The 27,986-nt window shown below is 38.9% G+C and overlaps 1 protein-coding gene across 4 annotated transcripts in view; it reads left to right on the top strand.

Moving 5' to 3' along the window:
- Positions 1–27,986, top strand: part of LOC126253131 (translation factor GUF1 homolog, mitochondrial) — a 159,577-nt gene that overhangs the window by 49,337 nt on the left and 82,254 nt on the right. For all 4 annotated transcript variants that reach the window (XM_049954265.1, XM_049954268.1, XM_049954266.1 and 1 more), the window contains exons 4-5: positions 26,256–26,495; positions 26,666–26,793. In XM_049954265.1, the coding sequence (XP_049810222.1) occupies positions 26,256–26,495; positions 26,666–26,793 (368 nt within the window). The remainder of the gene's footprint in view (positions 1–26,255; positions 26,496–26,665; positions 26,794–27,986) is intronic.

Raw genomic sequence — 27,986 nt, 5'->3', positions numbered from 1 at the left:
TTTTTCAACTGAAATTGGCCACAAAAAAAAAAAAAAAAAAAAAAAAAAAATGTTTTCCGTTGCTTATCAAACACACTTCATACATCTCATATTAGTATTACATACAAGTATTTTATGGCATAGCTGTAGGCATTTCCTTAGAGGAGTGGTTAAAGTTGTCTAGTTTTGAAAAACTCTGTGGACTGTAAACTAGAAAACAGTGAGCAAAATATTCCTCCCCCCTCCCCGGCCCTCTCCCTTTGAGGACTTCCTTATGATCATTTGAATTATTGACACAGAGCATACATTAATAAAGATATGCACAAACTTGTTGCAGTGTAATATATTTGTAGTTGAATTTATGGTATCAAACAGTGAAAAATTCAGGATGGAATAACAACAGTTTGAATTAGGATAGATTGCTACTCACCACATAGGGAAGGAGTAGAGTGGTAGACAGCCACATTTAAAAGAAAAAAGTTTTTATCTATTATTAAGTTATTGGACTAAGTCCCATGTAAGATGCACGGAAAACACCCCTCACATGCACACACGTCATACATGCAAAAGTCAGGTAAGGTGTCTAATCCACATGTCCAAGTGGTAACAGAGTAAACCATAGCATCAACAAATACTATAATGATATTCATTTTCTCTTCACATTAAATCTGAACATAAATAGATCCTCACCATCATCATCTGTTTCCATTCCCTGGCCAGATCTGCATCGAACATAAACCTCTCCATGTTTTTCTGTCCTCTCGCCACACTTCTCTCTCCAGTCTGCCCACAGTCTTCTCTCTTCTTCACACATTCATTCACTCTAACAATCCATCTGTCTCTTGCTCTTCCTCTGGGTATCTTGTGCCCAGTTATCATTTCATCAGCCTGTCTCAGTATCCAGCCAGTTTCCATTCTTGGAACATGCTCATATAGACTTTGTCTTGTGTTTTCTATGGCCTCTTGCATGGGCTTCTCTTTCTCGCTGTCTCATTCCTTACTCTATACATTCCAGTAACCCCTAATGTGCTTCTTTGAAATTTAATCTCAAGTGCCTGTATCTTGCTCACCTGCCTTTTATATATTTCCCACATTTCTTGTGGTACGTGAGTATTAGAATGCTTTTTGGTCGTACATCCTTGCCCCACACCACGCTTCTTATGCTCTTAGGCTTGTCTTCCTGTTTCACTAATTTGCTTATCTTTTCTCCTGCTGTCTTCTGTTATGCTCCCCAGGTATTTAAAACTTTAAACTTTCTTTAGTACATGTTCTCTAATACATATATACATTGCCACTCTCATCTTATTCCTCACTGACACCATCACTTCATACTTTGCATTAAATTTCAATACATAATGTCCCACAACTTCCTCCCTTATACTTAGCCTTTCTTGTGTCTCACTCTCAATTTCCCCACACCATTAAATTATCTGCAAACACCATTGCTTTCATATTTTCGTCTCCTATTCACACTGCCACTCATGCCATTATCTCATCCACAACAGTGATGTAATGTAGTGGGAATAGTGCACACCCTTGCTTCAGTCCAGTTTTTGGTTCTAATAAATTTGTGTTCTGTCCTCCTACTTTCACACAACTCACATTTCCTAAATACTTTTCTGTTACTCTCTAGCCTTCCAGTTCCACTTTTCTGGAATGTTTTTCCTGTCTTCCATCTTTTCACACTATCATATGCCTTCTCAAAAATAAAAATACGTAGATGTTGAGTCAAATATTAGGCTTAAGTCAGTGATATTTTGCCTCCAGTTGATGTTCCATTACAAGCCTACTCTCATTCACAGTGAGAGTTTTTCTTTCCTGAAACCTAAAGTTGTTACCTGTATTAAAGAGCACTTCACTGTGTTGGTCATCAAAAGTATTGCTAGCAACAAGTCCCTCAGTGAAACACATACAAGAGGTATTACGTAGCAAAAATAACCACATAAAGAAAGAACTGAGCTGCCTGATCAAGTTTTCCATATCCATGCATGAAACTTCACAGTCAACAACAAACATAAAATTAGAGTACTGTGTATAATTTGGAACAGATTGTAAATATAGTTATAATATGGGTTATACTTGCCTGTAATTTTGACTCGTTTCAAATCTTTAACACTGTCCTTACAATAAAAAGAGCACAAAGTGAAGTTAAAAATCAAAAATAATTAATTAGTAGATGACCTGGAATACTGAATATGTTGTATAACCAGAATATTTTTATATGAGGTGGTTACTATCATGTGTTTTGTACTAAACTTTATTGCACAAGGAAGTCTGACTATGCAGTCATTCAAAAAGAAGTCTGTGTGATGCAGACAGCATGAAACGAATACTCTTCAGACAGTAATGGTGCTTAAAGAAATGAAGCAAAATCAGAGAAAGTAATCACACCAGTAAAGGAAAATGGGAAGATGGCCACTGGCTCCCATTCAGTACCTGATTTTGCTATTTGCACCAGAAACTTCTGGATCAGTATATATGCCATCTCTATCCACCTCCCATCACAGGCTGTTTGAGTTGCAAGGATTTTTCCTTTGTAACTGAATGGCGAATCACAACCCAAAATTTGTTTCCTTCAATAGATTCTACTCAACAAAAGTACACCTTCATTCTACAGGGTAAGGCATAATAAAGAGCGATTTTTAAAAGGCTGTTGAGTAAAATCACTGTGTTAAATTTTTTTTATTTCATAATCTTATAATAAATGAAAAAGCATTTGCTGCTATAGTCAAACATCAGTTATTTTTTGAAGATAACTCCTGTTAGATGCACATATTCCTCCAGCAGAACCTTGAAGTGACTATCACACTGCGCAGCATTGCTAGTGTGATTTCAACAGCTACCTGTCAGATCTGCTGTTTCAGGGTTTCAATTTGCTTGATGAGGGTTATCTTGGTAAACTTTGCGTTTCAGATAAGCCCACAAGAAAAAGTCACATGTTGTGAGGTCTGGTGAACTAGAAGGCCATGCAATATCCCCATTTCGGGAGATCACGTGATTTGGAAACGAACGATTGACATTATTCATTCTTACTCTAGCAATGTGGAAGGTTGTTCCGTCCTGCTGGAAAAATGTCTCATCATTCAATTCATAGTGTGCAAGTTGTGGAATAAAAACAGTTTTCCAACATGTCTGCATATGTTTGCAAAGTCACTGTTACAACATTGCCAATGCCATCTTCAAAAAAGTATGGCCCTACGATTCCTAATGAAGACATGGCGCACTACACAGTAACTTTTTGCAGAGTGCAGTGGTTGTGGATGCAGTTCTCTAGGATTAACAGCGCTCCAAAATTGAAAGTTCTGCTTGTTCACATAACTGGAGTGATGAAAGTGAACTTCATCAGTTATCCACAAAAGGTTTACAATGTACTAGTCTTCATTAACTATGTCCAAAAATTCTAAGCAGAACTGGCTTTGGCTCACATAATCTGTTTCTTTAAGGGCTATTTGGAATTTGTAGGGATGATAGTGCAAATTTTGGTGTACAATTCTTCTTACCATTCTGTTTGAAATCCCAAGTGTAGTGCTGTGCTGGTGAGCTGAGCAACAAGGCTTCTCTCAATGGAAACTCTTACACATTCAATTTTCTCAGGCATGCACACAGTTTTTGGTCTCCCAGTTTTCTTCTTTGTCATTGACACCGTCTCCTCAAAGTTCTCAACCAACTTTTAAACCGCACAGGCAGATGGCACCAGCCAATTCCGATTAGTGTTAAAGGGGTGCAGAGTGTGTGATGTGCTAGCTGGTACGAACTACCATTTTGATAAAATGCTTTGACAGCGTACGTATGTTGCTGTGGGGTCCAGCTATGTCACACCAAACATAACTGATGCTGTCCCCTTCAGCTCTCCCTGACGCAGCTTCATTTGTGCGCTTTTTAAAATTGCTCAATATTATGCCTCACCCTGTAAAGTGATGGCAACCCCGACTGCTGTACACCATTGTAAAAAGGTGAGCAGGGTAATGATATTTCGCGAATAGCTGTTTTTGTGAAGTGTTATCCTGATGCATGGGTTATGTCACTTCTAATTCAATATTATATTCAGTGTTAATAAATCTCTCTTTTTTCAGAAACCCTTTTCTTGTTGTTACCAGTTTGCATTTTATAACCCCTCTACTTTCAGCATTATTAGTTATATTGTGTCCCAAATACACAAAACTCATCTGCCACTTTTAGTGTGTCACTTTCTAATATAACTCCTTCAGTATTGCCTAGTTTAATTTGACAACATTCCATTACCCTTGTTTTGCTTTTATTGATTTGCACTTTATAGCCTCTTTTCAAGACATTATACATTCCATTCAATTGATGTTGCAAATCCTTCACCGACTGTCACAGAATTATGATTGGAAAACCTTTGTTCCCACACCCTCTATCAAACAGTTTCCCCATCCTCTGTCCTGCACCCCCCTTCCAATCCACGCCACCATGTCATCTTCATTGTGCACTGCACCTCACTGGCTCTGGTATCTGTGTATCACATGCCTTGCCCATGCACCTGCCACCCCTCCCTCCCTCATTCGTAGCCATCATATCTGTTGCCTCCATCCGAGCCATAAGCTACCCTTCCCCAACCCCCCTTCTTGCTTACTGCCTCTTTCTCCCTCTACCCACCCCACCCAACACAACCTCCTCTATTTTATCAAAGGATTTCTTCCAAAAGCTAGAAAGTTTTCATTCTCTTTTGAATGTAACGTCAGTGACCCAATCATTTTGCTATTTTGTGAATGGTCTCATTTACTGTCAAATTATTTACAATTGGAATAATTTCTTTAACCACATCACACAATTTTTTCAATCTCTGCATCATCAGGTAGGCTTATAAAAATGTTTTATTGCCAAGAACGTAGGCTTTGTGTCTATCTCGGTTGTGATCATTCAGTCACTACATTCTTCTTGAAAAGAAACAAAACAATACCATAAAGAAAATAATAACAAGACCATACAGTATAAAGTTCCACTTTATTTTACAAGTCTTAGAAATCTGTAAGGTAAGGGAAAGATGTTGCCCTTGGTCTATCAGTATGGACCACTCAGATATTCACGTGGAACAATTTAGAAAGATCATGGAAAACCCTAACCAGTGCAGCTGAATCAGATTAAAGTACGTGAATCTTCATTTCATGAACAACTTTTAAATTTCTTAATGTATTATAGTGACTTAAAACTTATAGGTACACAATCACAAAAAACTTAAAGTAGTCTTATATGGACAGAATTATCTGCTAAATCATTCATTTCAAATAATTACTTCCCTATTGCACAGTTAAATGAATTTAAAGTATTCCTATGATGAAGAAACTGTTGCAGGGTGAAAATCATCCAATTGGGGTTTTAAATCCTGCAGATTGTTATTAACAACATTCTGCTCAAGCAGAACCCTACTGAAAATGTATATTGCAGACTGTTGCACACTTATTTCAACAGTAATTATGGTTGTGCTCGTATCTTAAAGATCACTTATGTCTTGTGTGTACTGAATATATATGCTGCTGTTCATTTTAAAGTTTCTTCATGTAGTCAGTCACAAACCTTGTTAGTGAGTAGATGTATGCAATGTTATGTGAGTATTCCCAGTTGATTAAATAGATGCCCAAATTAGCTTCATAAATTAATACCTCATTGTTGCACCGATAGCTCACTTCAAGATCATATTGATTTGTGAGCAGAGATTTTGCCTGTATTTATATTCAGCTGATATCCTTTGTCAGTATTCCATCGAACAGCCTAATTAATAAAACATGACTGTGTGTTGTCTTCTGTAACATTTCTGAGCTTTTTGTATAATTTCTTTACAATTTGTGTATTCATCTCTCTTTAGTTTTCTCCAGGTAGCATGCAGAAAACCGTAACATAACCAACTTCATTGAATCATCCATTTCTCTTTCTTGAGGTCTGATCACAGTCTGAATTAAAAAGACTAAGTTTATTTTTATTTAGCGTATGGCTAATACAGACATATCATGAAATTAAATTACATATACATATGTACATATTGACACACAAGAAACTTAAGTTTGTCTTTACAACTGAATATACAGTCCTTCAATCCAGCGCACTGCATCTGGAGTTGCTAGCAGGAAGTCCTCTTTGGTGCCGTGATAGGCTTGAATCCTGCATTCACTGACAATGTGGTGAACAGTCTCGTATGGAGCCCCGCAGTCACAGGCTGGATCAGGCAGCTTCTTCCACTTAAAGAGAGCATCCCTGCATCGGCCATGGCAGGTACGGATTCTGTTGAGAGTAGTCCAGGTCTTGCGTGGTAGGTCGAATCCACTTGGAAGTTTAGCACCTGAGAAAATGTTATGCAGGTGCACATCTGTCACTGCTTCCCACTGACCTTTCCATTCTTCAAGAGGCTTGAAATCCTTAGCAACCATGTCAGCAGCATCGCACAGAGTTGGACGGCGTGATTTCAGTCTCCTACAATTTAAAAGTGGCAGGTCGCTATGCACGGGTAGGTTAGAATTCCTGGAGATCTTGTGGAATTCTCTCATAAGGGCAGTAATCTGCGTAGATCAGGAGGCATTACACTGGTTAACAGTGGAAGCCAATAAACTGGAGTAGATCTGATTGCGCCAGATATTATGCACATTGTCGTATTCATCTGGGTATCAACAAGCCTTGTATGATGACTGTTCGTTCAAACAGGTGCACAATACTCAGCACTTTAGTATACCAAGCCCAGAGCTGAAGATCGCAGGGTTGTTGCTGAAGATCCCCAGGTAGTTCCGCATAGCTTATGGAGGATGTTGTTTCGAGTCCTCAACTTTTGAGCTAAGTTAAGAAGGTGTTGTTTGAAGCATAGTGTACGATCCAGGATGACACCAAGATATTTTGGGTTCCAATTATGATGAAGAATTCTGCCTCTGAAACTTACTACCAGTTTTACGTTCCCCAACTGGCTATTCAGATGGAAGCAACACACTTCTGTTTTACTCACACTGGGTTGGAGTCTCCAGATTTTGAAGTAATTTTCTAATGCAGACAGGTCATTGGCTAGAACCTCTTCTGTTTTCTTCATTTCCTGATGTTTTTTGGCTAGAGCCAGGTCATTGGCATAGCAGTATTTTCTGGACGAAGTGTCAGGTAGATCAGATAGATATAGGTTGAACAGTAAGGGTGACAGAACTGATCCTTGAGGTAATCCGTTGTTCAGCTTCCTCTCCTTACTTATGTTGCTTCCAGTGATTACCTGGAACTTCCGATCACTTAGCATGCTGTTAATCAGTCGAGCCATTGTTCTGCATGGTACGATGCGGAGAAATTTGTAGATAAGGCCTTCCCTCCACACAGTGTTGAAGGCAGCAGTTAGATCAACAAATGCCACAGATGTTTTCTGCTTCATTTGGTATCCTGACTCTATGAACGATGTGCGAGACAATACTTGGTCGCAGCAGCTACGCCCTCGTCTGAAGCCTGCCTGAGAAAACTGGGAGGAAGTGCACCAGCATGCAGAAAAAATTCCGAAGTAACACCATACCAAATTGCTTCCCACATCATTACTACCTCAAGAGTACCTCCTGACAAGAAAATACAAGATGTATCAGACGACAGCTTCGTGTCCTGAAAAAGAAGGCATCTCCCTCATCTGAGTATACCCATCCATTCACAGTTTCAGACATTGACTCTGGACTGAAGGGCCTCAAACCTCTTAAGGCGCCTGGATTCGGTGGTATCCATCCAGAATTCCTGATCCATATGGGAGGAAAAGCTAATAAATGGCTGGCAGAATTCTTCACTGACATCCTGCTGACTGGTCAACTTCCATTGGAGTTTAAAAAGGCGAAGATAATATCTGTTCTGAAACCTGGCAAACCCAGCAACAAGGTAGAAAGCTATCGCCCCATTGCCGTACTTAGCTGCTGCTACAAGCTTTTTGAAAGGCTAATATGTAACAAAATAAGTAGCACTATCCTTAAGACTAAATATAATTGTGTGTAAGTAATAATTTGCTTTGAGGTTTTTTGTATGTAAACCCCTGTGTATTTGTAATCGATAGACAATTTTTGTCCGATATCAATTTCTATCTATGTACAAAAATGATGAAGAGGGTCAATAAAACAATACAATGCAATACAGTAACTGAGAGAAGATACTAGAAGCTGATGAAAAAGGAGTTGCAGATTTTTGCCTCTGTCAGGTACTGTCCTATGTGAGTCTTTTGTGACTGTGATCCTTGAGAGTTAATGATAAGCCCAACATCTAAATGTACATTATTTAGCTTAACCCATGTGGGCAATCCATTTTCTGCAATTGATCAAGTATAAATGAGTCCTTCTGAACTATGCACCCACCTAATGTGTGCTGATCTTGAGACACCTCGTTCTCCCTGCTTTCAGCAGCTTCTGCGATGAGTGTGAGAGACAGGTGAAGCCTGATGTTGTGCAGCACATGCTAAAAAGCCTTTTGTTGAATGTGAATGTTAATGCTGTGAAATTCACCATGGTTATGGTTTATTCCCACAGTTTGAGAAAATAACCTACTCATGGCCACACTTGAAGCATTGGTACATGAAATTCCAGAAGGGACAAGAGCATGCTGGAAACATGACCAACTTGTGCTGTCTCACACCAGCAGCAGACACTTTGTATCAAAGCTGTTGTGCAGGACTGTGGGAGTGGGTTGAGGAGTGAGCATCCAGAACTGTAGATTGTGTAGAAACAATGACCAGGAAACTTAGAAAATCCCTGGAGATCTTGTATCCATGATTATGGAATACTTCCAGGTGAGGAAGCAATCAGCTGCTTGGAAGCCAGATGCTATGACCAAAGTCTCAAGGATAGCATGGGAGTACAGGAGAGAACCGTGTTAGCAGATCGGAAGCCAGCATCCAAGAGAGCAAAGTGTTGGTGCCTTGTTCCCCAACAGCTTGCATCCTGCCCACCACGTGTTCCTTTCTAACACCTTTATTGGCCAGAGGTTGTCAGCAGAGTCTGGCCAAGGCATCCCTCTGTCAACAGCCATGACTGTGTGAACAGCAACATGCCAGCATCATGTGCTGGTACAGTAGAGGGCTGTGAAGTAATTCCAAAGTGCCCCAGCTAAAGTCATAGAAACAAGAACTTTCAATAAAAAAATTAAAAGATCCTGGTTCTACCCCCTCCAAGCAGGTGGTTGCCGTAAAACCCTTCCGCCCTCCACAGACGGCAGTTATCAAATTTAAAAATGCTAATTAATTGCTGAAAAGGCTCCCTTGGGCTGGCAGTGCATTAAGGGGGCCTCACAGACTAATGAAGGGTGGTTTTTGTTATATGGTAGCAATTGTGGTTTGGACAGTTTTATAAATGTTGTTTAAGTTTTTCAAGTTATATTAGATGTAGCAACGTTTACAAAATCTATGGTGTACAATGTAGTACGGTTGACATGGCTGATGATGGTGAGGTGCAGTGGGTCTTGGTGGCGGCAGTATGTGGCGTGTGGTATGGAGGTCACACGGTGACTGGCGATGGGCTGGACTCAGAGCATGCCTATGCACATGGCTGCAGAGCAGAGCCAAGTGGCAGTGGTGTGTATGCAAGTGGCATTTGCTGAGTTGGCCTCACCCATGAACTGTCTCTGAAGCTGTGACATTCTGCCCATCAGGTATTATGTCAGATCTCAGGGAAATTATTTTACGTAGCATGAAGGCATTCAGTTACATGGAGATACTTCACAATATTGGTTGTGGTATCCAGTGATAATGACGTGAGGTTAACAATGAATGTAACTAAAACTAATTTTACACATTGTGCTCCAAGGCTGCAGTATTGTGGCTGAAGGCCATTTAAGTTAGGAACTGTCCTGATAGATTCCATCAATTGTACATGACTGGTTATAATTTCCTTCCTTAGTTATCTCTTGTATAATCTATCTGCTATGGTATCTCCCAAGACACACAGTGGTATTTAAACCCTTTAAACAGGTAATAATTAATTCCATGTATGACAAAAGTCAGGCTAAAAGTATCAGGTTAAAACTATGCCTTGTGTATTAGATACTAGATGACTGGGGTGGGAGTTATCGGTCCACCAGAGAGTTTGCATTAATTTACATACTCATATGCACTGGGATGTGCAGCTTTACTGTTTGAAATGGTTGCATCCACGTGTTAAGCATCACTAACACATTTTACTTTTTCCTGCTCTTGTAACAGAGAGTCACACCAGTAATCTTATAACTAGCTCTAAAGATGTAAAGGAGAATCTCGCTGCTGATGCTCAGGTACAACTTGCTGGTGTGGCTTGCAAAGTCATTTACAATAACCCTGCTGGTATAGGAGCCATATAGTAACACCAAGCAAAATTGGGACTAGAGGACTGGAAATGGTGCTTGGCAGCATTACAGTTAACATTTACTTACAGTGGTGCAAGTCCTGAATATGGGTAACAGCACAATCCTTGCTGATCCATCCTTCTTCTTGTGTGATTATCTTATCTATTGATTACATCAGTTGTTTATCAGTGAAGTTGAGGAGTAGTGACCATTTATCATGAGGGTGCACTTCCAAGTGTATGTCATGTAGATACAGCAGCAACTACTTCATACATACATAGAAATGGTATACCAGTTACACAGATAGTTTAAAGTAGAGGATGATGTTATCACATTGGGAACTATTGAACAGTAACCCACTACCTATTAAAGCAGCACAGTAGGCCTGGGGAACAAATGTGTGGGCATAACAAATGAAAGTGACAGTTGATTTGTAGGAATAGAGTACAGCCTGCTGTTGTAAACATATGTTATTGTAATGCAGCCACACTTTGTGGGCATGGTGGGTTTGTAAGTTTTGCCAACAGAAGAGCTACCCAACCAGTCCACGCAATGTGCACTGCATGAGACTGCTGGCTTTGCACAAGACTGGAAATACAAATTCACAAGGAAGGAATTGATTGAAACCAGGTGTCCAGTTACTTTTGTGTAGGGTTCAAACGTTGGTGGATGGTAGGCAAGGTATTAAGGCTAAACAGGCGGTAATGGTGTCTACAAAATGCAAGCAGTTGCTGTATGTAGATGGCTTGTCAGGGGTGTAATGACCTCAGTCTGTAAGGTTTATGAAACGTCAGTGTGGGAGAGAATGTTCACAGGCATTATTCAAGGCATCCAGTGAATTGATCAAAATCTACAACAACTTTACGAGTTCCCATTGTAGGAGTGACAACAGGAGAGAGAGAGAGAGACGGGCATGACTGTAGATATTAACCAGCTAGTAACACAAACAGCAGTCCCTAAGTGACTCCACATTAATAAGGGAAATGCACACAACTGAAACATGTAATGAGAGTGGCAAAGCTTTATTGGATTTTAGCCCTTCTGAGACATTCAAATACTTACTCAAATGGACACCTTACAATAATCACTCAGGAGCAGGCAGCCAATAGATCACAACGAAGTGTTATCTCAGTGTAGTCAAAGAGGTCAAGCACAGGATGGGCATAGCTATTAGTAGTGTTAACTGCATATCAGACAAGCTCACCCAGATTCAGTTCACTCTCTGCAACCGAATTTGGCAAGAGGAAGATTAGTCAATGTGGTAGAAAGGAGACACAGTGCCTTAGTATTCTTTGCTGGAAAAGTTAAGATAGCAAACCGGTACTGGTGGGAAAGTTTAGCCAAAACTACTCTCCTTCCACTGAAGAAGAAAATTAAAGCATAGGTGGCCCAGCAGGAGAGATTAATTAAGCAGGGGTGAGCAAAACAATAACCTAGGATCATCCAATGGCAGCCACCTACTGATTTTTGGCAGAAAAGACGATTTTGGCTGTGCCTCCTTGATAGGGGAAACAGCTGAACCAATGGACATGTGTCTGAGATAGTCTCCAAATGTCATAGGTGGAATACAGTCTCTCTAACTGCCAATTTGCTGAACAAGTGATACTAAAAGTGGCAGAATGATTCTGTAGCTGTACAGCAGGACTCCATCATACAAGGAAATGGTGAAGCTATGATGTACAAAGTGAACCATTGTGTGCCTAAGAAATGTATGTGATGTGAGTGTGTCACCATGGTTGTGCATAGGTAGAATCAGACTAGCACTCGTCTGAGTGTGTTAGGTAATAATTGGGTAGAATACAAAAATATCTCTGCTGGACCCACAGAGTCAGTTAAGAATGAAGGTAGGAAAACAAAAAGTAGTGACTGATTGAGATTGCTGGAATAACAGAACTTAGGCAGACAACAAAAATAAAATGAGCCATTCTCAAGTCGAGGTTGTCACTCTCTTTGGAGACCCGGACATGAAACAAACAGGCAACATGATGATGTAATGTGCTGGAAATAGTGGGGGCAGGGACTCCTCCACCAATGGAACTGTCTTCATTGAGGATTCGTGCTACTAACTGGTCTGCCAATTCCTCAAGATTGCAAGAAAGACCTTGTATTTGCTTAGTGACAAACCAGAGCGGGTATAGGGTAGATGGTAAGGCAATGTGAGGTGTTCGTTCGTGGTGTTAGCCTTTCGTACCAAGATACTCAGCTTATCAGAAAAAGATAGTAGATATTTGTGTTCTGTGAGTTGGAGACGAGTGGAGCTCCTTAGCATGTTTGAATGCCAGATATGAATTTTGAGCTTTTCTCAGACTGTGACTCATGTGTGCCAGTAAGTGTTTTATTGAGCAAGGGTGAACAGATCACACACTACTTCTGGGGAGATGTTTATTCAAGTGTGGTTCAGATTAAGTTCCAGAGCAACTGGTTGCTGTACTTATCTCAGTTACTCACTCATTTGTTTGACAGAAGTGAACATTTGAAACACATGATTAATTCTTTTGCTACAGAGACTGTGCAAAATTGGCAGTATCCGAGGATGAAGGTACCAGAAACCAGAATTATCCATAAGACTAGGTGTGTTAAGTGTTCATGAAGGAGTTTCTGACACAGCAGTACATCAGAATTACAAATAATGAAAGGTTGCATAATACTTACAGTTATAACAACATAGTACATATCAATCAGGTACATTGTAATAAATATCACACTTAAAAAGGTTTCAGCCAGTACATCACATATGTGTTGGAAGAAGTTTAAGCCAAGACCCCATTGCTCATAGTGGTTAACTGACTGGTGTCAGCGTACTTCTAAGGTCTGGTAAGTCCTTAAACTTTGGAGACAAAACCTGCATACAAGTCGGGCCCCACTTCTCTCGACACGTGAGCCATCCATCGCTTAAAAACTGGACTCATTTCAAATGAGAACAACGTATGGACATCACTACCTGCCCCTTGACCTGGGCTGCCTTCTGTTGTCAGTTTATAATATTATTTCAAAAGGAACATTGATGAATGTAACAGCTGTTGTTGAGAATGGCTGAGCCAATTTTATTTCACTGACGTAATTTTCTCCGTGTACTCATTAGGTTTTGCTGTAGTTCTGCTACAAATACGTCATGTTTGTTGAGTGAGCAAACAATTTTGGAAGTTCAGGAGGAAGAAATTGCTTAATAACCCACCTCATACATTTGTTTCAGGAGGATAATGGTACTTTCTGTTATCATCTATTATTATTATTATTATTATTCACGTTTGGGCCCTACCGGACCACGCGAAGTACAATCACGGGGCATTCAGTTATTTTCTTTTAGACTTTCTCTCTGCCCAAATTGTTTTCATTCTCTCGGAATGAGCTCTTTTCCTTTCATCAGACCATGTGGTTCCAGTTTTCTTTGGTTTTTCAGCTTGACCAACTACCCAGTCATGAATTTTTTGCCTAAATAATTTTCTGTCTTGAATTTCATCTTGTTTTATATCTGCCTCTTTCATGTCCTCTTTTATAGCAGCAATCCATTTTATTGTCTCAAATTTAGCTTTACTTCGATTTTCGTAGAATTCCACTACTTGTTTAGTTAGTCTGGTAGCATCCATTCTTTTAATATGCCCATAAAATTTTAATCTGCGTTTTTTCATATCTGAATATATGCTGGTGTATTGTTGAATTTCACTATTTGCTCTTAGCCTGTATGTTCCTTCTTCAGTATATTTTGGACCTAGAATTTTTCTGATTACTTTTCTTTCTCTTTTTTGGATTTCTTGAATGTCCTTTTTTCTGTTTAAAATTAGCGTTTCAGCCCCATAAAGGCACTCTGGTTTTATGACCGTGTTGTAATGTCTCAATTTAGAGTGCCTCGAGAGACATTTTTTGTTGTAGATGTCTTTTGTAAGTCTAAAAGCTGTCTCCATCTTTTGACAACGAATTTCATTTCCAATTTTTTCTAGACCAGTCTCTGAGATTGTTTCACCTAAATATTTGAATTGCGAAACTCTTTTGATTTTTCCATACTTAGTTTCCAAAAGTTTGGGTCTCAGTTTGTTGCTAGTCATATACTATGTTTTTTCAAATGAGATTTGGAGACCTACTCTTTCTGCTGTTTCTTTAAGGATTTCTATTTGTTTCTGAGCAATTTGGATGTCCTGCGTTAGAATAACCAAGTCGTCTGCAAAGGCCAAACAGTCTATTCGAATATTTGTTCGTCCTAATTTCACTGGTTGGTCAATTTTGAACTCCAATTTTCGTTCGCGCCACTCTTGTATTACTTTTTCTAGAACGCAGTTAAATAGCAACGGAGAGAGTCCATCACCTTGCCTCACGCCTGTTTTTATTTCAAAGGATTCTGAAATTTCTCCTCTGAACTTTACTTTTGATTTTGTACCAGTTAGCGTGTCTCTGATAATTGCCGTGGTTTTAGGATCCAGGCCTTGTTCTTTCACAATTTGGAAAAGAGATTCACGATCCACTGAGTCATAAGCCTTTCTAAAATCTACAAAGGTACAAACTAGTTTTTTATTGTAAATTTTTTGATGTCTGAGAATTAGTTTGAGGACTAAAATCTGTTCTGGGCAAGATCTATTTGGCCTGAAACCTGCTTGATATTCACCAATTTTCCATTCAAGTTGTTGTTGTGCTCGGTTCAGAAGACATTGAGAGAGGATTTTGTATGTGACTGGAAGAAGAGAAATTCCTCTGTAATTATTAACATCAGTTTTGTCTCCCTTCTTATGAAGTGGGTGAATCAAGGCGGTTTTCCATTCATCAGGAATTTTTTCAGTTTGCCAAATGTTTTGCATGATTGAAGTAATTTCTTTAACGGTTTTTGGACCAGCTGCCTTTAAAAGTTCTGCAACAATTCCATCTTCACCAGATGCTTTGTTGTTTTTCAACCTATGAATTTCTTTAATGATTTCCTCTTCATTTGGTGCAAGTGAAACTGGATTGCATTGTTGGGGAATTTTTGGTGGAAATCTTTCTGTGGGCTCGGGGCAATTTAGAAGATTCTTAAAATATTTAGAAAGTTCTTTGCAATTTTCTTGGTTGTTAAGAGCCAACTGTCCATTTTCCTTCTTGAAGCAAAGATTCTGGGGTTGGTACCCCTTTATTTTGGTTTTAAAAGTTTTATAAAAATTTCTGGTATTGTATTTCTGAAAATCTTCTTCAATTTCTAAGAGTTGACTATTCTCATATTGTCTTTTTGTTTGTCTAATTAGTTTTGAAGTGTCTTTTCTAGTTGCCATGAATGTATCATATGTGTCTTCTGTCTTGTTGCTATTCCATGCTTTAAATGCCTCTTGTCTGGCTTTAATTGCATGATCACAGTTTTCATTCCACCAAGTATGTTTCTTGTGTTTTCGTAAAGGAATTTGATCTTGAGCTGTTTTGATAATCTTGTGTTTGAGTTGTTCCCAATTTTGTGCACTTGTTTTGTCAAATTCGTCTGCTAATAATGATGGTTGGATTTTACTGGTGTCAAATTTGGGGATTAATTGTGTCCTTTTGTTGAAATTTTGGGGTTTTAGCTTTAGTTTCACACGGGTTAAGTAATGGTCTGAGTCAATATTGGCGCCTTTACGAACTTGAACATTTAAAATTTCTTTGTGACATGGATACGAGATTGCAATATGGTCAATTTGGAATTCACCTATGTCCTTGTTAGGTGATCGCCATGTCTTTTGTTTTGAAGGTTTTTTCTTAAAATGACTTGACATAATTTTGAGATTGAAATTTCTGCAAAATTCTACCAGCCTCTTTCCATTTTGATTGGTCCATTTATGTGCAGGGAATTCACCGACCGTTTTTCTAAATTTTCTCTCTTTCCCTAACTGCGCATTAAAATCACCCATTAAAATCTTTACATAATTTTGAGGAATTTTGGAGACTGTATTCTCTAACACTTCCCATGACTTATTTACTTTTTCTGGATTTGTTTTATTATTATTATTCTTTACTTTCTCAGACGTTAAGTCTGGTTAAAAATGAAAAGTGACGCGGACCTTGATCAGGCGTCACTTCCTTTTAACTGTATGGTATGTGTTATATTGCATTTAGGAACTTTCGGGTAGTTGAACATGTATCAATAATTACTGATTTCTGTAGTTGTATATATACGTTTGGATGTAGCTCTATTGCATTGATGTACTGGTGGATATTGTGTGGTATTACTCCTGTAGTTGATAGTATAATTGGTATGATGTCAACTTTATCCTGATGCCACATGTCTTTGACTTCCTCAGCCAGTTGGATGTATTTTTCAATTTTTTCTCCTGTTTTCTTTTGTATATTTGTTGTATTGGGTATGGATATTTCGATTAGTTGTGTTAATTTCTTCTTTTTATTGGTGAGTATGATTCAGGTTTGTTATGTGGCGTTGTTTTATCTGTTATAATGGTTCTGTTCCAGTATAATTTGTATTCATCATTCTCCAGTACATTTTGTGGTGCATACTTGTATGTAGGAACGTGTTGTTTTATAAGTTTATGTTGTAAGGCAAGCTGTTGATGTATTATTTTTGCGACATTGTCATGTCTTCTGGGGTATTCTGTATTTGCTAGTATTGTACATCCGCTTGTGATGTGATCTACTGTTTCTATTTGTTGTTTACAAAGTCTGCATTTATCTGTTGTGGTATTGGGATCTTTAATAATATGCTTGCTGTAATACCTGGTGTTTATTGTTTGATCCTGTATTGCAATCATGAATCCTTCTGTCTCACTGTATATATTGCCTTTTCTTAGCCATGTGTTGGATGCGTCTTGATCGGTGTGTGGCTGTGTTAGATGATACGGGTGCTTGCCATGAAGTGTTTTCTTTTTCCAATTTACTTTCTTCGTATCTGTTGATGTTATGTGATCTAAAGGGTTGTAGAAGTGGTTATGAAATTGCAGTGGTGTAGCCGATGTATTTATATGAGTAATTGCTTTGTGTATTTTGCTAGTTTCTGCGCGTTCTAGAAAGAATTTTCTTAAATTGTCTACCTGTCCATAATGTAGGTTTTTTATGTCGATGAATCCCCTTCCTCCTTCCTTTCTGCTTAATGTGAATCTTTCTGTTGCTGAATGTATGTGATGTATTCTATATTTGTGGCATTGTGAACGTGTAAGTGTATTTAGTGCTTCTAGGTCTGTGTTACTCCATTTCACTACTCCAAATGAGTAGGTCAATATTGGTATAGCATAAGTATTTATAGCTTTTGTCTTGTTTCTTGCTGTCAAATCTGTTTTCAGTATTTTTGTTAGTCTTTGCCTATATTTTTCTTTTAGTTCTTCCCTAATATTTGTATTATCTATTCCTATTTTTTGTGTGTATCCTAGGTATTTATAGGCATCTGTCTTTTCCATCGCTTCTATGCAGTCGCTGTGGTTATCAAGTATGTAATCTTCTTGTTTAGTGTGTTTTCCCTTGACTATGCTATTTTTCTTAAATTTGTCTGTTCCAAAAGCCATATTTATATCATTGCTGAATACTTCTGTTATCTTTAATAATTGGTTGAGTTGTTGATTGGTTGCTGCCAGTAGTTTTAGATCATCCATGTATAGCAAATGTGTGATTTTGTGTGGGTATGTTCCAGTAATATTATATCCATAATTTGAATTATTTAGCATGTTGGATAGTGGGTTCAGAGCAAGACAGAACCAGAAAGGACTTAATGAGTCTCCTTGGTATATTCCACGCTTAATCTGTATTGGCTGTGATGTGATATTATCTGAATTTGTTTGGATATTAAGTGTGGTTTTCCAGTTTTTCATTACTATGTTTAGGAACTGTATCAATTTAGGATCTACTTTGTATATTTCCAATATCTGTAGTAACCATGAGTGGGGTACACTATCAAAAGCTTTTTGGTAATCAATGTATGCGTAGTGTAGAGACCTTTGTTTAGTTTTAGCTTGATATGTCACCTCTGCATCTATTATCAGTTGCTCTTTACATCCTCGCGCTCCTTTGCAGCAGCCTTTTTGTTCTTCATTTATAATTTTGTTCTGTGTTGTATGTGTCATTAATTTCTGTGTAATGACTGAAGTTAATATTTTGTAGATTGTTGGTAGGCATGTTATGGGGCGATATTTAGCTGGGTTTGCTGTGTCTGTTTGACCTTTAGGTTTCAGATAAGTTATTCCATGTGTAAGTGTATCAGGGAATATGTATGGGTCTGCAATGTAACTGTTAAATAATTTAGTTAGATGTGAATGTGTTGAGGTGAACTTCTTTAGCCAGAAATTTGCTATTTTATCATTTCCAGGGGCTTTCCAATTGTGCGTAGAATTAATTGCTCGGGTGACTTCATGTTGCAAAATTATCACTTCAGGCATTTGTGGTATCATCTTGTATGTATCTGTTTCTGCTTGTATCCACCGTGCATGCCTGTTATGTTGTACCGGGTTTGACCATATGCTGCTCCAGAAGTGTTCCATGTCTCTTATGTTTGGTGGATTGTCTATTTTTATGTGTGTGTTATCTATTGTTTGGTAAAATTTCTTTTGGTTTGTGTTGAATGTTTGGTTTTGTTTCCTTCTATTTTCACTTTTTTTGTATCTTCTAAGTCGTTTCGCCAAAGCTTGTAATTTTTGCTTCTTTTCATCTAATTGCTCTATTGCTTCTTGTTGTGAGATTTTACCTAACCTTTTTCGTTTTTTGTCTGATATTTCATTTCTTATAAATTGTGTTAACTGTCCGATGTCTTTTCTCAGTTTTTCTATTCTGATCTGTAGCCTGTGTTGCCATGCTGGTTTTGTGGGTTTCTTCTGTGTGTTGGTTGGTTCTGATATCTGCCTAGTGTGTATATTTAGTGTAGTGAGTGCTCCTACATAAACCAGTAGTTGTAACTCTTCCATAGTTGTGTATTCATTTATTTTGTTGTGTATGATTGTGTTGATAGTTTTTATTGTTGTTTCGACTTGTGGGCTATTTGGTGGTCTATGCAAGAATGGTCTAATGTCTGTATTTGTGTCTTTGTATTCTGTATATGTCAACTGAAATTTTTCTTCTATATCTAACATGTGTGTCACTTCGTGTTCTATTTGTGCTTGTTCTGGTGGCTGTCTTAAAATTTCATTTTCCTCTGATTGTTTAATTGATGCGTGTTGTTCTTTGTTTGTTTGCTCTGGGATGTTTGAGTCCATTACTGTATTTTCTTCTTCTTCTAATTGCACATTATTTTGTTCCAGTATTTGTTGTACTTGTTGTTTGATGTTTTCTAATTCTGACTGGGGTATCCTGTTATTTTTTATTATTACACGAATCTGATCAGCTAGACGTTGTTCTGTTAAAAATTTTAATTCTGGGTATCTGGTAATAAATGTTGTGTATACTTGTGATCTGTATCCAGTTGTGTTGGTTCCTAGATTTGTTGCTTGGTAATAACAGAACATGAGGTGTCGATTAACTTCATCTGACCATCTCATCCTCTGTCTTTGTTTTCCTTCTAGGGTGGTTGCAGGAAGCATATCCTGCAAAACACCTCTATTTGGATTTAAATCATTTTCCAGTTGGCTAGCAGTGTCATTACCATTGTGGGCGGGCATAGGGTTCAAACGCCGTCCCCGACCATGACGGCGCTTGTCCGAGGCTTCTTTAGTTCTGTCCTGAACCAAGTAATCACACTAAAAGGGGGGTTAGCCCTATTAGTGGTTTGTTCTTTTCGTCGCCTTTTACGACTGGCAGAACATACCGGAGGCCTATTCTTTTCCCGGGCCTCCACGGGGTGAATTATTATTATTATTATTATTATTATTATTATTATTATTTGCTTTTACGGCCTCATTGGACCACTTTAATCAATCGTTTCCTGGTCCTCTTCTTCAGTAATCACACGTTTCATTCTTTCTTAACTGCCCAGTACCTTTCATTCCTTCTGATCTTTCCTGTCTTTCCTCATATGTAAATACCCTTTTCATTGTGTGTCGTTTGTCTACTTTGGTTTAAATCTTATTTTCCTGTCTTTCAGTTTCTTGAGATTTTCTGTCTTGTTTTGCAGATCATCCGAGGTTATATCTAGTTCTCCCATATCCTCTTTAATTTCCTTTATCCATCCTACTTGTTGCTTCAGATTCCACAGTTTCTGCATAATTTTTCTTGCTAATCTGGTTTCTGGTGTCCTCATTATGTGGCCAAAGAAAGAAATCCTCTTTTTATGTATAGTATCTGTGATGCACTCCAGTTCCCTGTATACTACTTCATTCGGCACTATCCGCCATTGTCCTTCCTTCTGGTTTTTTATTTATTTATGTGTGTTCTAGCTATTCTTCTCTCTACTTTTAGTATTTTGTTGACTCTGTTTCTCTGAGTGACTTTAAAAAAGAGTCTCGCTTGCGTATGTTACCTCTGACTGAACCACTGCCTTGTAGTGTTTTAATTTTGTTTGAATTGACAGACATTTCTTATTGTATGTAGACCATGTTAGTTTCTGAGCTTTTATCATTTTATTGGTTCTTTCTTGCCAAACAGGTTTTTCATCCAAGTTGTGTGTTATAATCTCTCCAGATATTTAAATTGCTTCACTATTTTAGTTTTTCTATTGTGTACTGTTACATGGTCTATTACTAGCGGGTCTGTTAGCATCATCTCAGTCTTTTCGAAAGATATCTGGAGTCCTACTTTTGCACTATATTTTGCAGGCTCATTATTTGATTTCTAGCTTCTTGTACATTATTAGTTAGTAATGTCAAGTCAGTTCGGAACCGCGCAACTGCTACGGTCGCAGGTTCAAATCCTGCCTCAGGCATGGATGTGTGTGATGTCCTTAGATTGGTTAGGTTGAAGTAGTTCTAATTTCTAGGGGACTGATGACCTCCGATGTTAAGTACCATAGCCCTCAGAGCCATTTAATGCCAAGTCATCTGCAAATCCCAAACAATTTAGGTTTATATCATCTTTCTTGGTTTCAATTGTTATGTTTTTAGGATTCTCTTTGTACTATTCTCTCATCTAGTATTCAAGAGCACAGTTGAAGAGCAATGGTGATAGACCATCTCCTTGTCTTACCCCTGTTTTAATTGTAAATGGCTCAGATAGTTCTCTGAATTTTACTTTGGACTTGGTGAAGGGTTAATTTTATCATTTTTATTAATTTGGGATGAAATTCAAAATTTCTTAATATTCCAGCATAGAAGATCTGTGGATGCGATCAGAAGCTTTTTTGAAGTCTACATTACTGTATAAACATTCTTAAATCAAAATCTGGGGGAAAATATAGTGTGGCCTGTAAAAGTATAAGTAAGGTGCTATAATTGCTTCCCAATGGGGTACCTCCATGGCAGCATAAGCAGATAAAGCACAAAACATACTCTTACAAATGTTTTGATGAAAAGGGAATGGTCTCTGCTGTCAGTTCCTCCATGTCTACTTTAACAACCTAAAATTACATAAAAGCTGAAAAATAAAGGTACAACATAATTGTAAGCGATCCATATGCCACAAGTGAGTGCTGCAGCACAGCAGGGTGAGGCAGTGCAGCACTCTTTTTTTAGTCGTCAGTCTGACTGTGACTGGTTTTTTACAGTCTGCCAGGAATTCCTCTCCTGTGCCAACCTCTTCATCTCAGAGTAGCACTTGCAACCTATGTCCTCAACTATTTGCTGGATGTATCCCAGTCTCTGCCTCCCTGTACAGTTTTTGCCCTGTACAGCTCCCTCTAGTACCATGGAAATCATTCCCTGACATCTTAACAGATGTCGTATCATCCTGCCCCTTCTCCTTGTCAGTGTTTTCCAAATATTCCTTTACTCTCCGATTCTGCACAGAACCTCCTCATTCCTTACCCTTTCTGTTCACTTAATTTTCAACATTTGTCTGTAGCACCACATCTCAAATGCTTTGATTCTCTTCTGTTCCTGTTTTGCCACAGTCCATGTTTCACTACCATACAATGCTGTGCTCTCAAATTAAGGCCTATGTTTGATGCTAGTAGACTTCTCTTGGCAAGGAATGTCCTTTTTGCCAATGCTAGTCTGCTTTTCATGTTGTCCTTGCTCCATCCATCATTGGTTATTTTGCTGCCTAGGTAGCAGAATTCCTTAACTTCATTTATTATGTGACCATCAGTCCTGATGGTAAGTTTCTTGCTTTTCTCATTTGTGTTATTTCTCTTACTTTTGTCTCTCTTTGGTTTACTCTCAGTCCATATTCTGTACTCATTAGACTGTTTATTCCATTCAGCAGATCATGTGATTCTTTTTCACTTTCACTCAGGATAGCAATGTCATCAGCGAATCGTATCATTGATATCATTTCACCTTGAATTTTAAGTCCACTCCTGAACCTTTCTTTTATTTACATCATTGCTTCTACAATGAACAGATTGAACAGTAGGAGTGAAAGACTACATCCTTGTCTTACACCCTTTTTAATCTGAGCACTTCACTCTTGGTCATCCACTCTTGTTATTCCCTCTTGGCTCTTGTGTATAATGTGTTTTACCTGTCTCTCCCTATAGCTTACCCCTATTTTTCTCAGAATTTCAAACATCTTGCACCACTTTACATTGTTTAACGCTTTTTCCAGGTCAACAAATCCTATTAGCATGTCTTGATTTTTCTTTAGTCTTGCTTCCTTTATCAACCTCAAAGTCAGAATTGCCTCTCTGGTGTCTTTATCTTTCCCAAAACCAAACTAATCATCATCTAACACATCCTCAATCTTCTTCCATTCTTCTGTACATTATTCTTGTCAGCAACTTTGATGCGTGAGCTCTGAAGCTGATTGTGTGATGATTCTTGCATCTATCAGCTCTTACAGTCTTCAGAATTGTGTGGATGATATTTTTCTGAAAATCAGATGGTATGTTGCCAGACTCATACATTCTACACACCAACATGGATAATCATTTTGTTGCCACTTCCCCAATGACTTTAGAAATTCTGATGGAATGTTATCTGTCCCTTCTGCCTTATTTGTTTGTAGGTCCTCCAAAGCGCCCTTAAATTCTGATTCTAATATTGGATCCCCTGTCTCCTATAAATTGACTCTTGTTTCTTCTTCTATCACATCAGACAAATCTTCCCCCACATAGAGGCCTTCAATGTTCTCTTCCCACCCATCCGCTCTCTCCTCTTCATTTAACAGTGGAATTCCTGTTGCACTCTGAATGTTACCACCCTTGCTTTAAATTGCACTGAAGGTTGCTTTGACTTTCGTATACACTCAGTCAGTCCTTCGAACAATCATTTCTTTTTTGATTTCTTCACATTTTTGATGTAGCCATTTCATCTTAGCTTCTTTGCACTTCCTATTTATTTCATTCCTCAGCAACTTGTACTTCTGTATTTCTGAATTTCCCTGGGTTTTGTACTTCCTTCTTCCGTAGATCAACTGAAATATTTCTTCTGTTACCCATGGTTTCTTCGCAGCTACTTTCTTTGCACCTATGTTTTTCTTTCCAACTTGTGTGATTGCCCTTTTTTAGAGATGTCCATTCCTCTCCAACTGTATTGCCTACTGAGCTATTCCTTGTTGCTGTATCTAGAGCCGTAGAAAACGTCAAGTGTTACTCATCATTCCTTAGTACTTCTCCCACATCTTTGTGGATTGATTCTTGCTGACTAATCCCTTAAACTTCAGCATACTCTTCATCACTACCACATTGTTATCTGAGTCTATATCGGCACCTGTGTATCCCTTACAATACAGTATCTGATTATGAAATCTCTGTCTGACATGATGTAATCTAACTGAAATCTTCCCGCATCACCCAGCCCTTTCCAAGAATGCCTTCTCCTCTTGTGATTCTTGTGAGTACTCGCTATTACTAGCTGAAACTTATTACAGAAGTCAGTGTTTCTCCTCTCTCATTCCTTACCCCAAGTCCATATTCTCCGGTAACCTTTTCTTCTACTCCTTCCCCTACAACTGCATTCCAGTCCTCCATGACTATTTGATGCCGCGCGGGATTAGCCGAGCGGTGTAAGGCGCTGCAGTCATGAACTGTGTGGCTGGTCCCAGCGGAGGTTCGAGTCCTCCCTTGGGCATGGGTGTGTGTGTTTGTCCTTAAGATAATTTAGGTTAAGTAGTGTATAAGCTTAGGGACTGATGACCTTAGCAGTTAAGTCCCATAAGATTTCACACACATTTGAACATCTGACTATTAGATTTTCATCTACCCTTATGTACTGTATTACTCTTTCAATATCCTCAAATACCTTCTCTATCTCTTCATCTTCATCTTGCGACATCAGCATATATACCTGAACTATAGTTGTCGATGTTTGTTTGCTATCGATTCTGATAAGAACAACCCCATCACTAAACTGTTCACAGTAACACACTCTGTGCCCTACCTTCCTATTCATAATGAATCGTATTCCTGTTACACCATTTTCTGCTGCTGTTGATATTACCCTATATTTATCTCACCAGAAGTCCTTGTCTTCTTTCCTTTTTACCCCACTGGCCCCTACTATATCTGGATCAATCCTTTGAATTTACCTTTTCTGATTTTCCAGCTTACCTCCCACATTCCAAGTGTCTGACATTCCATGCCCTGACTTGTAGAAGGTTATCCTTCCATTGGCTATTCAGTCTTTTTCTCATGGTCACCTCCCTCTTGGCAGTCCCCTCCTGGAGATCCAAATGGGGGACTGTTCCAGAATCTTTTGCCAGTGGAGACATCGTCATGATACTTTTCCAATTACAGGCCATATGTCCTGTGAATACGCAATACATGTCTTTAATGCAGTGGTTTACATTGCCTTCTGCATCCTCATGCCATTGATCATTGCTGATTCTTCCACCTTTAGGGGCAGTTTCCCATGCCAAGGACAAGAGAGTGCCCTGAACCTCTGTCTGTTCCTTTGCCCTCTTTGACAAGGCTGTTGGCAGAATGAGGGTGACTTCTGTGTGGCATACAGAAGAATATTGGTAATGACCATATCCAAGAGTGTAAGAAATCAGTGCGTTTGCAACAAAAGTTACCCACAGCAAAACCATTTAAGTAATTGCAGATTCATAATGCCAAACTGGTGGTCTTCGCTGAAGTAATGCCAAGGGAAAAGATGATAGGGGGTAGAGAAGGCCATAGCAGGAAAACGAAAAAGAAGTATTATTGTGACTGGTTAGAAAACTCAGTGCATGCCAGCCATGTCTCACCAGTCATGAGTTTCTAGAGAATAATAGTGCAGGTCATTATTAATTAGGACAATAAGCTGCTCCTAGTCATGTGACCACAGTACATAAGAATGCTTAGAACATACAGCTAATCTGGGTCATGATGGGGGTGGTGGTTTCTTCCTCTTAGACACTATTTTAACAGTTCATGGTTTGTCTCGGTGCAGCTCTACTGCAGCAGCAGGTGGGGATGGCACATTTCCCTAATAAGGTTTTAGACTATCAAAATGAGTGATCACTGGGTGGTCAGACAGCTGTATCTCTGCAGTAATAGTAGACATCAAACGTAGACCGAGTGAGGTGGCGCAGTGGTTAGCTCACTGGACTCGCATTCGGAAGACGACAGTTCAAACCTGAGTCTGGTGATCCTGATTTAGGTTTTCCGTGATTTCCCTAAATTATTTCAGGCAAATGCCAGGATGGTTCCTTTGAAGACATGGCCGACTTCCTTCCCCATCCTTCCCTAATCCAATGGAACCGATGACCTCGCTGTTTGGTCCCTTCTCCCAAATCAACTAACCAACCATCAAACGTATTATCTGGTACAGACCTTCACAAGGGGATGTGTCCTTCTCTTCTTAATCGCTGGATTCCACAGCAGTACCCAGTCACCTGGCTGATGCGGGGTAGGTCGCTCCTTTATTTCCCCTCTGCATTTGCCTGGTTGTGGCTTTAACATTATTTCACTGAACTTGTTTCCAGATAATTTTAAGTCTGTGTGCCAAGCTTCTTACTTCCTTCAAATCAATTTTCAGGACAAGCTTATCTATCTCAAACTCACAGCTCATATATTTAACGCTGCCCTGTAATCTGAGGCTTTTGATTTCTAAAGTAAAACAACTGTTATGTTGGAGGATAGTGTTCTCCAGTTATTCCTATAGTAAATTTATTTTTTTGAAATATTTTTCTTTCTTCCTGTTTGTTGACAGAGCGGCTGGACAGGTTGGATTTACAACATGTAACATGCGGTCCACTAAAGAAGCTCATATAGGTGATACATTTCATTTAAAGGATATGACTGTAGAACCTATTGAAGGATTCAAGCCAGCACAGCCCATGGTTTTTGCTGGAGTTTATCCAATGGATCAGTCACAACATGTTGCTCTGAGAGGAGCTATTGAGAAACTTGTTCTTAATGACCCAGCTGTTTCTGTGTCTGTGGATTCTAGGTACAGTTGCCTACATGTTTTCACTGCACTTACATTTGATTCAAATTAAGTAGATCCGATATAATTTGTATTATTCATACACAGTTGACAAAGCAGAAATAGAAGACTTTTATCATATTACAAATTACTTATGTCTACACCAAATATTGATAAATGTTTTTTGTTTGCAGTCCTGCTTTAGGGCAGGGTTGGCGGCTGGGTTTCCTTGGGCTGCTTCATTTAGAAGTTTTCAGCCAGAGGTTAGAACAAGAGTATGGGGCACAGGCCGTGCTGACAGCCCCCAGTGTCACTTACAAAGGTGATATTCCTGATATAGAAAGAGCTGTCCTAACCTGGGCGAAATTATTTATGGCAGGCAGTGAAAACCTCCAACTCCATTTTGTTAAATTTTTCGGGTGATGCAAATATGGCTTCTAAAAATATAGTATAAAGTGATACAGAAAGTTGCTAAACATGTAACTGTATAGTAGAAGCAGTCACTAACAGATTAGAGAAATACATGCACTTTGAAATCTCTTTTTGATTTCGAAGTTACTGGTTGCCGGAATTGCTTGTTTTCTCAGACAGATGGAGTTTTCATTGCCCACCATCGAAATATGAACTGGTGTTGTTTATGAAATGACTGCAGTTGTTGACCAGTATTGAATTGTGTTTTTGCAAAGTAAATGAGCCAATAGATCTCTTGCAGTGTATTAGTATGTTAGTTCTGTTTTGCTGTTCTTTCCATTCATATTTGTGACATCACTACACCAGGTACAAATACCAACAAAGTTATTAATAAATCACTCAGAAGCTGTGCTAAGAGGATCTAAATGAGAAATAGTTTTGGGTAGAAATGGATAGGCCACTTTTATCAGTGTCACCCGGTGTTTACTGCATGCTCTTCCTTTTATATATAAGCTCCATAGAAGAAACCCATCAACTTCTGCTCATTGTTTGTTCTAATTTGATTTCCTACTTGATGTCAGTTTTTCAGGTAACTTTAATGGGATATAAACTGATATTTGCAGTTGCGCCAGTCTAGTTGTACATTGTTGCAGTGCCACACAGGAAAGTGTAAAGAATCAAACAAGGTAAAGTACACATTGAAATATCAATAATTATGAAAAGGATAGATTGCTACTCACTCTGGTACCACACGCCGCGGAATTTGAATCCGCGCCAGACATCATGGACGTCGAAGACCCTTAGAGGTCTCTGCACCATCGCGCCATAAGCTGTGGCGGCACGCGCCTCCTGGCCCGCTTTTAGAATGAGGGCACCACAGTGGAACACATGGTTCCAACGGCCAATAGCGGTGCTCCCGCCTGCCTCTCACTCAGCCAGCCAGTCTAATCTCGCGTACATCTGTTGACACATCGCCTCACATTAGACAGCTTACTTACTTGTTCTGTGTACGAGTGGACGTGTTTGTTAGGTTTCCTTGTGACTCTGTTGTTCGATCTTGTTGTTGTTGTTCGTTCTGTCCTTCGGTGGTCGTGTCCATTCTCT

This window comes from Schistocerca nitens, chromosome 4 (assembly GCF_023898315.1).
Source record: "Schistocerca nitens isolate TAMUIC-IGC-003100 chromosome 4, iqSchNite1.1, whole genome shotgun sequence".
Classification (NCBI taxonomy): domain Eukaryota; kingdom Metazoa; phylum Arthropoda; class Insecta; order Orthoptera; family Acrididae; genus Schistocerca; species Schistocerca nitens.
Note: the sequence above shows the minus strand (reverse complement) of the source record. Positions and strands in the feature narration are given on the sequence as shown.